Here is a 16,280-nt window from a genome sequence, read left to right on the forward strand (position 1 = left end):
TTTGGAAAACTAGCAAAGAAATTTCCAACTGATGAACTTGATGAAAGGTTAAATGATAAAACTTTAGCTGCTGATGTGTATAAAATGGATGACTAATAAGACCTGCTGTATAAAAAAATATATAAAATTCAAAAATTCCAAAAAAAAAAAAAGTCTAAGATGGTACCTGTTAAAACTATGCTATGGTTCCACCTTTGAACTCGGCTCCCCTCAAAAAAAAAAAAAAAAAAACTTTAGCTGCTGAAAAGATAACAATTCAAATTTAATAAGCATATGAATGACCAAGTTCTGAATCTTAGCAGGCTCCTGCTAAGCTCATTCAATAATTCTAATTTACACAGTAGTCAACAGAAAGAAGAAATACAATTTGGTTGTTATTGATCTAGATTTTCCCACTACTCTATTGCCTGGGAAGCTATACACATATCAGGCCTTGGCTTTCTGCTCCAGCAATATGGATGAGGAAAATAAGCTGTTTTCACTCTCAGGTGACAATTTCCAAACTTGATGTGGCAGCAGTTAACTGACAAGCAGAACACAATATAAGGAGTCAGAAGGGAGACTCAGAATGCAGGGTTGTGAAAGAGTATTATTTATTAGAAAGAATAACAAAGTATTTATTCTGGAGCCCAAAATACCAAGCTAACATACTTGAGAATTCCTGCTCACAATTCTGAGATTTTTAGAAAATTAAAGTTTAGTAAATAAAGGTCTGTTGAAAAATACTGGAAAAATATGAAATATTTTTTATATGTTACTCGGGTAACATGAGTGACCCTATGCATTTTGGAGAAACAGTGATTCCACCAAGCACAGCACTGAAAATACATTTTCTCCTAAAAAAGGCAAGCATATAGTAGCAATACTGTATATGTATGCAAATAACAGCAATATTCTTCCATCAAAAGCGAATAAACTTTATAAATGATAACATATACATCAATCACTCTATGCACAATAAGTACATTTTTGGAGTCAAAAACCTCTAAAGTACAACCAACTCTAGATCTTCTGTTAATGCACTCTGGGGAGAGCATGAATAAATGAAGCTGATTTATTCATTTGACAAAGAATTTGAGCACATACTCTATGCCAGGCATTGTTAGGCAGTGCAGTTATGAACACGAGAGACATGTTTTCTGTGGTGTGAAGCCTATTGGTTAATGGAAGAAGCTGACCATAAGCTTTTACAATATGTCAATAGCATGATAAATGCTGATAGGGGAAATACAGGGTTCTCTGAAAGCACGTGAAGTACCAAAACTGGATTTAAAAGAGTCAGAGAAGTTTTCCCCGGGGACGCGATGTCTAAATTGCAGCCTTACAGTCGTGGATATGTTGGTCAGTTTGGTAGGGAGGAGTTAAAGAAAGAAGGTAAAGTATGCACAGAGTCATGGGAGGGAGAAACACATCACTCAACTGAAAACAAAATTAGTATAGTGAATCTTGGAAAGAGAAGGTGTAAGTATAGAGAGGTGAGGTCTGTAAGAACCAGTTCATGAAGGACCTTGTAAAACATATTAAGGAGTAAGGATTTTATCATAATGGTAACAGGAAGCCATTGAAGAGATTTAGGCCAAGGAGATTAGAGTCACATTTTAGAAAGATTATTCTGATTATAAAGTGGAAAAACGAAGGCAGGAGACCAATGAGGATTCTGAGATAGCAATCTATGGATGGTGGCATGGACTAAGTGATACTGGGAATGGAGAGAAGTGGAAAGGTTAAAGATATTTTTAGGAAGTAAAAGAGCAGGGCTTGGTGACTGGTTACAATGCGGGCAGTGTAGGAGGGGATTTTGTCATTTGCTGAGACTGGAAACATAGGAAGAAGAAAAAGTTTGGGAGAAGGATGTTGAGTTCCTTTTTGGACATATTAAATTTGGGGTACTAAGGGATAAGCAAGTACAAATGTTGGGCAAGCAACTGAATGTATGAATCTTATATTCTGTATGGAACTCTCTGAACTGGAGATGTAGACTGGAGAGCTGTTAGTATGAAATGGTAACTGAAGCCATGGGAGTGGTGATACTGTCCAGGGCAAGGTGTAGAGAGATGAGAGAACCATCAAAACACCAAAAATTAAGGGTTGGGCAGAGAAATATGACTTACAAAATACACTTCAGTCCAGCAATAATACTGAAGCCGTAATTTGTACATTAGTTTATATTCTCCTTGGTCAAGTCCAGTACTAGAAGTCCTAATAGGTATGAAAGTCTTATTTGATTTTTTTCTCTTCTTTGACCTTGTAAAGCCATTAGTTTGCAATGAAAACATTTAAAATAAAGTGAAATCAATAAACTTTTGTAAAATAACTCAAAATAATCACAAACCAAACAAACAGTCCTTTATTGCTCAATACCTAGCTTTGATTATTTTGAGGTTAATACTTTACAACAGACCTTTACTTAGGCTGTAATTTGCCCTCTATCAGTTCTGTAACTGTTTCTTATTTCCTGATCATCTGGATAGTCTTTAATGGATTTGCAGATTAGTGATAGCCCGGAGAGATTTTCTCTGATCAAAATGTGATTAAACAGAGATATATGTGGTCAGAAGACAACCATGGTCCATAGTTCCCACATGGAAAAGATTCAAATACAGTTTTTGGATGGGTCCATGGGGATTTCCCTTAATATGCTTCCTTTATATTTGTAGGAGTAGAAATGGAAATGGGGCCTCTAGAGTGGCTAATCAGTGATGTGCTGGCATATGTTTAACAACTGGCTTGCTGGGAAAAAAGAGCCCTGATTTGTTGTGTTTGCCAGTTTTTATAGTGTAAATACTGCCCCCATACTCAATGACAAGCCACCAACTTGATGTCACTAAAGGCAGAGTAGGGATAAAATGTATGCAGTTGGCTCTTGCAAGCCAGTGAATGCTGGCTCCAGCACACTACTGGACCAAGAATGATCTGACTGGTGCCTAGGAACGGAAGAATGCCTTGTATATGACAGCTTACCATATGAGACAACTGAATTCTACAAAACTGAGTTTTTCCCTTAATGAAAATTGATTTATTCAACTATAGTCAGTTTACTTGTAGGTCTTGACCGTTTCCCTTTGAATCGAGGGCTGGTGGTATGAGTGATATATACACTAATCTAGTAATGCAGCCTTGTAACTTTTATCTCTTTATTCATAGCAGTACTGGTTTCTAAAACTGGCTCGTATCTGAGATTGAAATGATGGAGAGTCATTTTTTCTCCTCCCCCTCACTTTTTTTTGGCCTCACTGCGCGTCATGTGGGATTGAACCTGGGCCCCCTGCAGTGGAAGCACGGAGTCTTAACCACTGGACCACCAGGGAAGTCCCTGAGAACCATTTTTGAACAAATTCCTTATACCAGTGGTCCCCAACCTTTTTGGCGCCAGAGACCGGTTTTGTGAAAGCCTTTTCTTCCATGGACAGGGTGAGGCGGGTGGCAATGGTTCAGGCGGTAATGTGAGCGATGGTTCAGGCAGTAGTGCGTCGCGGCAGACGAAGCTTTGCTCGCTCGCCCGCTGCTCGCCTCCTGCTGTTCCTAACAGGCCCCCGACTGTACCGGTCTGTGGCCCATGGGTTGGGGACCCCTGCCTTATATCATGAAGCAAAGAAATGACCAGTTTCTTTTCATTTCAAGGTATCAGTATAATTTGCATTCTATTATATTTCATAAGAGAAAATATTTTATTTCCATCAAATGAGCAAAGTTTGTTTTTTCCCTATAAAAGCAAATAATTTGATGGTATACTGCTCTAATAATATATGCCAAAAGAATAGCAGCAAAATATCTCATTTCTTTATAGAATTTAATATATATTCTATTAACAGCAGTGTGTAGATGCATAGTATTTGACCGTATACTAAATAATTACAATTAAAACTTACTTTTAAAATATTTTCAATATTAGGCACTGGTGGAACCAGAGCTTTTATTATGCATACTATATCTTTTTACATTCCAAAAGGAAATTAAAATTCTTAGTAGTATTAGAAAAGAATACACTTTTTAATATTGAATGCAGATATACAAAATCTCATGACTTCTATTAAAAACCTCTCAATTCTACTGGACACAAATAAAGACACCTTTTCAAATAACTCGCACTTACGCCAGGTTCTATAAAATATTCTATAAAAATATTACAAATCCAATAAAAACACAATAATATAGTACAAAGTCTTTTTTTTAAGTCAAACTTTAAAAGTTCTGTATTTATACAAATGCACAATACTTTTTAGTGCCCTCTGACTGGTATTGTTGGTTCAGGATGATCTAATTTTAGAAATCTAAATTGAACATTTTCATCATTTTTCTGCTTCGGAATGGAAGACACTGAGAACTTATAGAATAAATTTTAAAACTAGGATTGGATAAAAACTTTATAAAGTAGAATAGTAAACACATTACACACTTTAGTTATTGCCCTGCCAAAGATAAAAATGCTCCATTGTTCCTCTATTTAACTTAAATGTCTAGATAATTATCGTAACTACCTATCCTTTGTCTACATAGAAAGTCTTTCAGATGAAAGTGTAAAGATTTTAGATTCTCTAACAAAATCCAAAATATCAGTAAGCCATTTTCATTTTCTAAGTATATTGAAAGAAATGCTTATTTCAATATAAAACCCCAAAGTGCTGAATTAAGACACATTAATAACATGCCTGGCCAATTACTATCTTGGCTTTAGCCTTAGAGGAATATTATACAATTGGCTGCTGAGTTCCAAATTTAAGCACTTGGTTTTATACTGTAATACTGTACTTTCTAATACAGATATCAAAGAAAATGAGATGATTTTTTTTTAAAGAAATAGTAAATAATTTCAGCCATAATACAAATCAATTTTGGGGGAAAAATATCCATGTCAAGATAGGAAATAGATTTTTAAAATCTTAGAATAATTGCTATAAAAGAACTAAAAAATATAAATTTCTGAAAAAAAATACACTGAAAATGCCTCTCTAGGAAAAAAATACACAACTGGTTAGATACAAGAAAATATTCATTACCATGGGGTACAGCCAAATATGAACCTGGCTTATGAGACTTTAAAAATTCACAAAAAGTAATTAGCACCAAAACTGTCTAAAACTCCAAATGACATACTGAAGTGATTCTAAGCCCAAATATTACATTATAAAAAAGTTACATTTAACTTGGGAAGTTTCCCCAGCAATAATAAATATATTTCTTTTCAATCTTTAGAAAATGTGCTAGCTTTACTGATTTTCATCAAAATATTAAGGTAGTATATAGAAGTTATCATTTATATTGGTTTGGGCTAAGCAGGGACAATGGAAGTTCAAATTATTTCCCAGATAATATGGGTTTATTTGGTGGGGGTAGGTGGGGAGCAGTTCTCCAATTACAACTTATTTTTAGCTGCTTGTTTCATCCTTTTTCTTCTAAAATGTTTTAGAACATTTAGAAGAGTGAACAGGGGAACATTCCCTGCTCACTTTTTGGTGTTATTCAAGATTTGGCATGGGAATAGGAGTGTTTAAAAGTGGGCACAGATCACAGTAGTTAAACAAGAGTTATGAATAAGCTACAAAATATATATTCAACCCTGTTATAATCGAGTTGAGTTTAATTTTATAACAACATCAACTTATAAATTTAATTACAAAACAGCACACAATTTGAAACAAGGCAAAATTTTCAGCCTTTATGTGGTGAAATACATAACTTCACTAATTACATATATGGCTGCCAAATGTCAGTAGTTCATTCGGCCATATTTTACTGTTGCACATAAATAATGACAAGGCAAAGAATAGCAACTAGTCCAAGGGCTGGTAGGCCAAGGAACCACAGCATAAGCCAAAAGAAAATGACTATTACTGGTTCTACAATTTGGTCTCCAAAATACATCCTTGTAAAGCCCATGTTGATGAGGCTTTTGTTCAGTTCACCAAAAAGTGTTCCCATCTTTTTGTAGTCATCTCCAACAGGCTCGCCAGTGGGGTTTTGTGATTCTTCAATATCCTTAAAAAAACAGAACAAGACAAAACAAAACATAAACATAAAATGAGAAATAGGTGAAGTTCTTTAAGAATAATGACTATCTCACAGTTCTTCTTTATCTTCCAAAGTATGTACTGGGCACACTTCTGATAATTATTCAATAACACTTGGGGATGTTCCTTTTGATTGTCATCAAAAACAGAGGCAGGCTCTGATTGCTCTGTCCTGGTAAATAAGCCTCTTTTTTAGTCCATTCCTTTGACACTAAGACTTTAAGGAACCCAGCCTCAGCTGACTGGAGCAGGGCTTGCTGCTACTATTGAGCCATCCTCAGCTATTACAGCTGTGATCTTTCAGTTTTAGCTGGGGAGCTAAGAACACTTCAGTGTAGGTCCTTGCGTAGTTTCCTGTCCAGATTCTATAGATGTCCTAAATGTTTCTTATTAATCTCATCAGGAGAAACATATAGTCTCCAAATAGGAATCATTTTGTAATATAAGCCCAAAAATCTACCTAGATATCAGTCGCCTAGAAAATGTCCATCTGTACCCAATTATAGATACCAAAAATTAAGTACTATTTCTATTACCTCTCAGTCTTACTACAATTACGGTCTTTATGTCAGTTAATTAAGCTACTATCTCTCAGCTTCAATCCCACCCTTTGGAATTCTGGAAACAATCTGTCTCCCTGTTAGGCTCTGCCAATAGAGGAACTAGAGAGACACTGCACAGCTGGAGGAGGAAGGGATTTGCTCTTTCCTTGTTTGCCTCTCATGGGTTTCTTGATCCTGTCAGTCTCTAGTCATAGTTCACTCTGGCAGTAGTAGGTCCTTCCGGTAGCAGCCACTGATCTCAATTTAGTGGCTTCCCAACACTTGCAGAACCAATCTCAATGTGCCTTCTTGAGACACCAGATCAAACTTGTGGGTTCCTTTTCCTCAGATATCTGGTTCCCAAGGCCTATGGTGTCTCTCCTTTGAGCTCAGAAACACCAGCACCAGGTGAGCAGTGATCAGTTCTTGGAGGTCTGAGTTTCAGCTGCATGGGATGGGGCCGTCCCCAGTCTTCTCAGTTTTAGTATTCTACCTCTCTTCTTTACTCCCTCAGGCCCAGGAGTGGTTGCTGCTTCCTGCTGTTACTATCTGTGGCCCTCTAGCCTACTTTAGTGCAGTGGTTTTTAAAATTTAGTATAAGTTACGATCCCTTGGAGGGCTTTTAAAGCATGGACTGCTGGCCCACTGCCAGGGTTTCTGATTTAGTAAGCCATGAGTGGGGTTTGGAGTCTGAGAATTTGTGCTTCTAGCAAGTTTCCAGGGGATGCTTATGATGCTGTCTTTTTACCATCTTTTGAATATCACTGCCTTAATGTTTTTGCCTTTTCTATTCTTCAATGCCTACTTAACAGTTCTTTTTTACATTTTTATTGGAGTATAATTGGTTTACAATGGTGTGTTAGTTTCTGCTTTATAACAAAGTGAATCAGTTATACATATGTTCCCATATCTCTTCCCTCTTGCGTCTCCCTCCCTCCCACCCTCCCTATCCCACCCCTCTAGGTGGTCACAAAGCACCGAGCTGATCTCCCTGTGCTATGCGGCTGCTTCCCACTAGCTATCTATTTTACCTTTGGTAGTGTATGTATGTCCATTCCACTCTCTCGCTTTGTCACAGCTTACCCTTCCCCCTCCCCATATCCTCAAGTCCATTCTCTAGTAGGTCTGTGTCTTTATTCCTGTCTTACCCCTAGGTTCTTCATGACATTTTTTTTTCTTAAATTCCATATATATGTGTTAGCATATGGTATTTGTCTTTCTCTTTCTGACTTACTTCACTCTGTATGACAGACTCTAGGTCCATCCTCCTCATTACAAATAGCTCAATTTCGTTTCTTTTTATGGCTGAGTAATATTCCATTGTACATATGTGCCACATCTTCTTTATCCATTCATCCGATGATGGACACTTAGGTTGTTTCCAACAATTCTTTATATTAGATTATCTTTGTTAAAATAATTGGTATAGTTTCCCTCTCTTCACTAGCCCCTAATGCAGTCACAAAAGAAAAACTGTCATGTAGATGACATAGTTGTAATTATAATTTATTAAACCTAATTTCTTTTAGGAGTGATGATTCAAATCAGTAATTATTTATTGAACATATACTTGCTCATAGTAGGTGCAAGGTAGAAAATTACTCATGTGTAAAAAGAAGACTTTGGGTATAGGGTTTCACATAATAACAGGTAAGTATTAAATGCCATTAATTTTGCTGTCTATGCCAAAAAAAGTTAATTAGCTTAACTTGAGGCACTCTTCAAACACATGAATCAAACTTAGATTCCTTTAGTAGAAACCAAAGCTTAACCATTTCAGTAATCAGTATGTAAATAACTAAAAATATTTTTTCATTTAAAAAAATGCCTTATTTTCTGTTCTACATATACAGTTTAAGGAAAGAGAGTGAAAAAATCTAATTTTATTCACAATAGTCAGAAAAAATGATTTTCAATATGATTTTAAGGTGGTGTTTTCCCATATAACAGTAATTTGTGTAGCACACAGAGTGTCATTGGTGTTGTGGAAAAATGAGACTCAAAGGGGCATCACTGTTAAGACTATATTTTAAGTTTAAGCCAGAATTATTTTTGAGTTAACAAGTACATATAATTTAATAAATTACTTTTGGATTTCCATTTCCACCAAAAAAAGAGAAAAACCAAATGTTGTAGAGATATCTGGAGAGTTCAGATTTAGTCTCCCAACACTTCATCTGAATGACCTTGACCAAGTTACTTCATTTTCCTGAGCTTCAGTTTTCTAATCCATAAAATGGGATTTATTTGAACCCCTTTTGATACTGATAATACCCTCTTGAATTATAATTTGTTAACCTTTCCTTATTTTTTGTATTTTAACTTCTAAGTTATCTTTTCCTTCACTGATGTGCTGTAATCAATTTTATGTTTCTCAGCTTCTCATACTTTTCTATGTGTTCCATGATAATATACTATATTAAAAAAGAAAAACAAAAATCTTGTTCTTTCCTGAGATTAAGGCTTTCTTTTCTTTAGGACAGAACTTGAACAGTTCTTGATTTAGTTTGTAATTCTTCTGGTCCCTCAACTCTCTCTTCTACTCCAGTGTCTAGCATTGCTGGTATTATTTTTGGCCTCTTTTTTTTAATTAAAGTTTTTTTTCTTTTTTACCACCTCTAATTTCTTTTAATCTATGCACTTATTGTACTTCGGGGTTTTCTGTTGTTACTGAAGCTTTTTAAGACTTTTTCAGTATTTTTGTGGTTTTAGTACAAAGCAAGTACCCTAATCTGAAATGGTTCTTTCTGAAGATTTCTTTGAATTCTTTTACAAACTGCTTGTGGGTTTTTCAGGGGAAGAGGTAGGTGTTGCAATGCTTAGTTAACTCCTAGAGGCCAGGTGGGGAGGCAGCAGTTAATCATATCATCTCAGATCCTGGGAGCAGCTGGGGGGACTGAGAAGGGAAGTAGAAGGCCTAATAAGGACTGGCCTAGGCGTGCTGTGGCAGCCTGCTGCTTCTTTTTTTAATATGAAAAATTTCAAACACACAAAATTAGAGAAAATAGTACAATGAACCCCTAAATACCTATCAACCAGATTAAATAATTACTAAAAATTTGCCACTTTACTGAAGCACTTCTTAATCTGGGCAATCTAAAGGAGAGGAAAAAAGTCAAGTCACTAGAAGAATGCCTAAAAGCGGCATATGTTCACAAATGAAGTTCTGTGGAAACATCAAAGATATCCAGCAATGAACTGGATGGGGGTTTGAATAATCCTAGAGGAAAGACACTTAAAAACATGGAAAAGAAAATAGGCAGCATTCTTAAATCACTGGCATTACAGTTAATCTCATTACAGTATTTTCTGTATCAGTAAATATTTGTTGAATAGATGGAGAGAATTTATCATGTGTCTGGCAAGCATTAAAGCAATATCTTGATAGGTTTTCTACCTGCTCCACTTTTTGCCAAACAAAAGATGGTCTCATTTTTCCAAAGTATTATTTATTATAGTAATCTCAAAACAATGTATCAATTTTTATGGAATTAGCAGTCCTTTTTGGTTGTGGATATTAATAAGCATCCATTCACTCTTTCCTCTTTCCTATTAGAACCTTAATCCAGTCTGCATTCTTTATGTGAGGAAAATCCCATCTACAGTTTCAGAGGTGATGGGTCTAATAGTAATCCCCTTCCCTTTACTAGAAGCTGGCTTTTGGAAAGGCCATGTGATCTACTTTGGAATGATGACTTTTGTGGGTTTTCTGGGAAAATTCTTCCTAGCTCTTCTGATACAACTTTGGAAAGTGATCCTTATTCTATTTCTCCACATACAGACCTTAAGTAGAGAGAATTTACTGTATTTGTATTAATTTTCTATTGGTGCCATACAAAATTACTACAAATTTAGTGGCTTAAAACAACACAAATGTATCACTTTATAGTTCTGCAGGTTAGAAGTTATGTCATCAGGATTGTGTTTCTTTCTGAAGGCTCTAGGAGAGGATCTATTTCTCTACCTTTTCTAGCTGCTAGAGGAGGTCCATATTGCTTGGCTCCTCGTCCCCTTCCTCTGTCTTCAAAGCCAGCAATGTTGCAGCTCTCAGACCATCCTTCTGTAGTTACCTTTTTCCTCTGACCACAGCAGGGGAAGGTTCTCTGTTTTTAAGAACTCATGTGATTAGGTCTAGTCCAGTTAGATAATCCAGGATCATTTCCCCATCTCAAAGTCCTTAAATTTGATCACATCTACAAAAATCTCTTTTGCCATGTAAGGTATCATATTCATAGGTACTAAGGATTAAGATGTGGACATCTTTGGGGGGGGTTGGGGAGAAACCGTTATTCTGTGCACGACAATATTTGATTTTAAAATTATTTCTTTATATATCTATTCTTACTATCTTTGATAGGAAAGGTCACGTCATTCAAGGCAAGAACCATATCATATAGTACTAACATGAGTACTTAGTATAGTGCATTGTGCCTGGCCCATTGTAGGCTCATAAAAAATATTCGTTGAATAAACAATAGAAATATTCTATAATAACATATCAGGTAAAAAATAACTCAAAAAATAAAAACAAACTTTACATGTAACATAAATTATTTTATTTTCCCCATGAGTACAGTTGTGAATTTGTTCAAATATTTATAAATAAGTTCTAGATTTAGATTATAAGGTATGGGAGCTGTTAGCTAAAATTCACATGCTCAGTTCAATTCCTAAACCACTGCATTTTAAGAGCAGAGGCTAATATGAACGGATGAGTTCTTGAGTCCTTGGCTCACTCTCAGATGTGTGTAATTTTCAGAGTAATAGTAGTGGTGGTACTATTGTTAACGGTATAGTAGAACAGCTAACACTCAGTGCTTACTATATGGCAGGCACTGTGTTGTGCATGTATTCTCTTGTTTAGTCTTTCCAACAGGCTGTGAGGGAGGCACTGTTATTTTCCCCATCTGCAGATAAGGCAACTAACTTGCAGGGGAGTTAAATGTCTGGCCATTGACTTATACTTAGTAACTGAAGGAGCTATGATATGAACTCAGACATTCTTACTCCAGAGACAACACCATTAATCCCTATGTTATACTCCCTCCAGTTATTATTATATTATTAATAGCTAGCAGCTGTCTAATGCTGCAGAGAGAAATACTGATCTCTGAAAAAAGACAAGCTATATAAGCACATTTTCATTTTTCATAGAAGGAGTACACTTAACATAGTGAAATCAACATCAGTATCTTTTTTGCATTACATCTTTTTTCAGTTTACACTTGAAGGTGAGTTTATCAAGCACAAAACTTGCTCAAATTTTAATTTTCCTCTTATATAAAAATTTAAACAAGGTAAAGCTATTTGCAGCAGTTTAGCAAATTTTTCATAGCCCTTTCAGTATTGATTAGAATTCAGATTCAAATGTGAGAAAAAAAGAAAAGACTCCAAGCAAGAATGAGGAGATAGGCTTGGCCGAGTTGCAATTAGGCAAAAATCCAACCAACCAACCAAACGCACACACACAAACACTTCACACATAAAATAAACCAATGCAAAGTGCAGATGGCATTTCCCCCCTGTTCTAACATTAGTCACTTTGTGTCTTTGCCAAATTTTATTCTTTGTATGTGAGGTCCCAATGGAAGAATATTTGTCAAATGTACAGTTTCCTTCATGATCATATGATAGTACTGACTATGACATGCACATTAAAAAGTGTTCTCAGCAAAATAGTGATATTATTTTTGTCCATGATTAATGACATAGGGGTGTTATAATTGATTGAAAATCCTTCTTTAAAAATATGCAAAATTAGTGATGAGAAATTAAAGGTGGGGACTTCCTTGGTGGTGCAGTGGTTAAGAATCCGCCTGCCAAGGCAGGGGACACGGGTTCCATCCCTAGTCCGGGAAGATCCCACAGGCCGCACAGCAACTAAGCCCATGTGCCACAACTACTGAGCCTGTGCTCTAGGGCCTGCGAGCCACAACTACTGAGCCCTCGTGCCACAACCACTGAAGCCTGCGTGCCTAGAGCCTGTGCTCTGCAACAAGAGAAGCCACCGCAATGAGAAGCTGGCACACCGAAATGAAGAGTAGCCCCCGCTCGCTGCAACTAGAGAAAGCCCGCGTGCAGCAACGAAGACTCAACGCAGCCAAAAATAAATAAATAAATTTATTTTTAAAAAAAGAAATTAAAGGTGAACCCTTAAATAATCATAGGATTATTAAGAGCAAAGGGTCCTTAAAGATAATTTAAACAAAGCCTCTTACTTCAGAAACAAGAAATAAGAGGTTAAGTCACACAGCTTATTAACAAAAAACAAAGGCTTTGGAAGCAAGGTGGACAGATTCAAATCTTTCTCTGTCACTTATACAAGGCAAATTACTTAACCGCTGATCCTCAGTTTCCCCAGGTATGAAAGGAGCATGTTAATATCTACCTCATAGAGTTGTGATAATAAAATGAGGAAGCAGATAAAAAGCTTTTAGAATAGATACAACAGTCATTCAGTATATGGTAACTAATATTATTACTACAGTTTTGGTAGAATTTATGTCTTGTGATTTTTACTTCTATTCTCTTTCTATTGTAACATGCTGCCTGAGACAATTAATACCTTATGATCACCTTTCTTGTGATAATTAAATTCAGTTGTATTTCTCTTCAAGTGTTAACGACAATTTCATTATATAGAAGTTGAGGTGGGATGTTTTCTATGGCACATCCTTACCTGTGGAACAATCTGTGCACATTAGTATGGCAGAGCCTCTTATTTACTTTAAGAAGAGTACAAGCTACATTCTATAAACAGGCTTTCACTGAGTGGGTGACAATTTAAGATTCACTTTCAGCTGTTTTCCCGAGTGCAGTATTGGAAGTCTGCTGTTTTTGCCTGTCTGATTTTTATGCTACTTTCTTCTGCAGGTATCACCTTGATTTAACTTTGGGAAAACCCTCCCCCACCCACTCTTGGTTCATGTGTTTTGGTTGAATGTGTGCCCATTCCCCAGTTCCAGGCCTGAACAATCAGAACATTTCATTTCCTTGGGCATATGATTAGTTAAGGAATGAGCATGTGACCCAAGACAGGCCAATGAAAGCTCTACCTGAGACTTTTGCTGCAACTATTGAAAAAGTGACATTTTTTCCCCCCACTGATATTGGTTAGCTGGCAAAATGGAGGGCATCTTATTGGGTTGGCCAAAAAGTTCATTTGGTTTTAAGTAAAAATAAAAGACACATTTTTCATTTTTACCAAGAACTTTATTGAACAACATACTCATTAACCAAACTTTTTGGCCAACCCACTATTACAATGAGGAGAAAGCTGGCTATGAATGAAGCTAATATAAAGTAAAGCCAAGAAATTACATAGTTGATGTTGTTTGAATACTTGAATCCAGCTAGGTCATCTACCTGTTTTCTTTTGTTGTTGTTGTTGTTGTTGTTTTTTAATAACATGAGCCAGTAAATTCCTATTTTGCAAAACCTAGTAAAAGTTGAATTTTTGTTGCTTGGAACTAAGAGTTCGGACTATAGATGATGATGATTATGATGATAAAAAGTAGTAATAGCTACCATTAGGGACTTCCCTGGCAGGCCAGTGGTTAAGACTCTACACTTCCAATGCAGGGCATGTGGGTTCAATCCCTGGTCAGGGAACTAAGGTCCCACATGCTGCACAGTGCAGGCAAAAAAAAGGGCCTGAAACTTGGAGGCAGAAGTAGGGTTTGGGACTTCCCTGGTGGTCCAGTGGTTATGACTCCATGCTCCCAGTGCAGAGGGAATGGGTTCGATCCCTGGTTGGGGAACTAAGTTCCCACATGCCATGCAGCCAAAAAAAAAAAAAAAGTAGTAATAACTACCATTAACTGAATGTTTTCTACTGCTAGATATTGTGTTAAGCACTTTACATTCATTATGCCATCTAATTATTATTTATTATAATAAGTATTACTAGTTAATTTCGAAGCCTGTGTTTTTAACTATAGTGCTCAAGAACTTCCTCATTAATTTGGTCTTATTGCTACTAGAAATAATTAACATGAAGAATGTATTAATAATATTAAAAATAATGGGGTTATGCAAGTAGAAATTTTTAGATATAACTTTCTAAAAGTGTTTAAAAACTACGTAAGAATACATGGATAAATGGTTATTGTATTCAGATAACACGAATACAGAGTAAAGACTAAGATGCTGATTTCTCCTTGCCACTTTAGGTTAACCTTCCCTAGCTATCAAGCAGAGCCAGTCTCAGTAACCCAAGTCCATGGAAATCATAACTGGGAAGGTAAATTTATTTTGGTATACATATCAAGATGTGCATACTGAGCAAAAGTATTTTTGGATAGCACATAGTAGTCTGTGAACTGAGGTTTATTAAATGAATGAAGAAACAAATGAATGAATGAACAACTCCTAAATCTTCTTGCTGCAACCTCTTCTCCTTTCAACTTGTTCACTCAACTGTAGGTTTCCCCTGCTATCCAAAAGTAAAGTGTTCCTATAAAAGCTTTCGTAGGGCTTCCCTGGTGGCGCAGTGGTTGAGAGTCCGCCTGCCGATGCAGGGGACACGGGTTCGTGCCCCGGTCCGGGAAGATCCCACATGCCGCGGAGCGGCTGGGCCCGTGAGCCATGGCCGCTGAGCCTGCGCGTCCGGAGCCTGTGCTCCGCAACGGGAGAGGCCACAACCGTGAGAGGCCCGCGTACCGCAAAAAAAAAAAAAAAAAAAAAAGCTTTCATAAACCGAAATGGTGTAAAGCAAAGAAGCAATTATCTTAGGGCACGTCTTGCTAATGGATACACAAAACAAAATGAGAAAAAGCACAGATGCTCACAGACACAGTTCAAAACTATGGTGGCCTGATGCTGAGATGCTGAGTGTAGTTACTGGGGAAGGAGCTTGATGTTGTCACTCTAGCTACTTGGGATGTGTGCTGCCTCTCTAACTTGCTACAAAACAAATGCTGAATGCTATTTTTGCTTTACACCTTTTTTTCTTAAAAGCAAAAAATCCTCTTTGGATTTCTTTTGCTTATCGAAAACAGGTACAAACTAATGTAGGTCTTTCATAAAAGTGAAGTGGCAGAAAGCAAATTTTCGAAAGCAGGGAATACCTGTACTCCCACTGTTTTTCAACTTCACTGGGATTGTAGTCCCGTCTCTAACTTCTCTCAATCCACTAGCCCTCTTCTTCACTTTTCACATTCAGCTTGATTTCTATGATGCAAAGTTTAAAAAACTTTAATAAAACTCCTTTGTCTCATACGGGAAACCCTAATCTTAGAGTAACAACTATTTTCTATGTCTGCACCTGAGTACCTGTGGTGCTAGAGAAAGTCACACCATAGGGTGCCAAGAGTTTATGACAACCCCAAACAGATCTTCAAGTACATTCCTACTTCATTTCTCTGCTCTACTCTTTTTGTTTTGGGTTTTTTTTTTTTTTGCTCTGTACACAGGGCTGTTTCAAATCTCTTCTTTTAAAAATCTTGAACTGCCTCCTACTCCTCTCTTTATCCCTCTCCTCCAGCAAATTACCTGACCTCCTATTTCTCAGGAAAAAGAGAAGCAGTCAGAAGAGTTTCCTTAACTTTGTGATACTAAATGTATCAACTACCAAAGTTTACATCCAACTTCTCTTCATTCTCTTTTGTTACAGATAAAGGAATAAGGACGTATTCCTCTTTCTATGTCCAATTTCTCTTACCTATGCTTAGGCTCGCATCCTTTTCTACCTTATATTATACCTTTTCCATTATCCCTCTGTCTCATATAT

At 36.7% G+C, this 16,280-nt stretch overlaps 1 protein-coding gene across 1 annotated transcript in view; it reads right to left on the bottom strand.

Annotated features, from left to right (window-relative positions):
- Nucleotides 1-2,136: 2,136 nt before the first annotated feature.
- The window catches only part of FAM241A (family with sequence similarity 241 member A), a 38,855-nt gene continuing 24,711 nt past the window's right edge, over nucleotides 2,137-16,280 (bottom strand). Inside the window, exon 2 of the mRNA XM_082838528.1 lies at nucleotides 2,137-5,976. Coding sequence (XP_082694654.1) covers nucleotides 5,731-5,976 — 246 coding nt within the window. The 3' untranslated portion in view covers nucleotides 2,137-5,730. The remainder of the gene's footprint in view (nucleotides 5,977-16,280) is intronic.

The sequence above is a fragment of the Leucopleurus acutus genome (assembly GCF_964270905.1).
Source record: "Leucopleurus acutus genome assembly, chromosome: 4".
Classification (NCBI taxonomy): domain Eukaryota; kingdom Metazoa; phylum Chordata; class Mammalia; order Artiodactyla; family Delphinidae; genus Leucopleurus; species Leucopleurus acutus.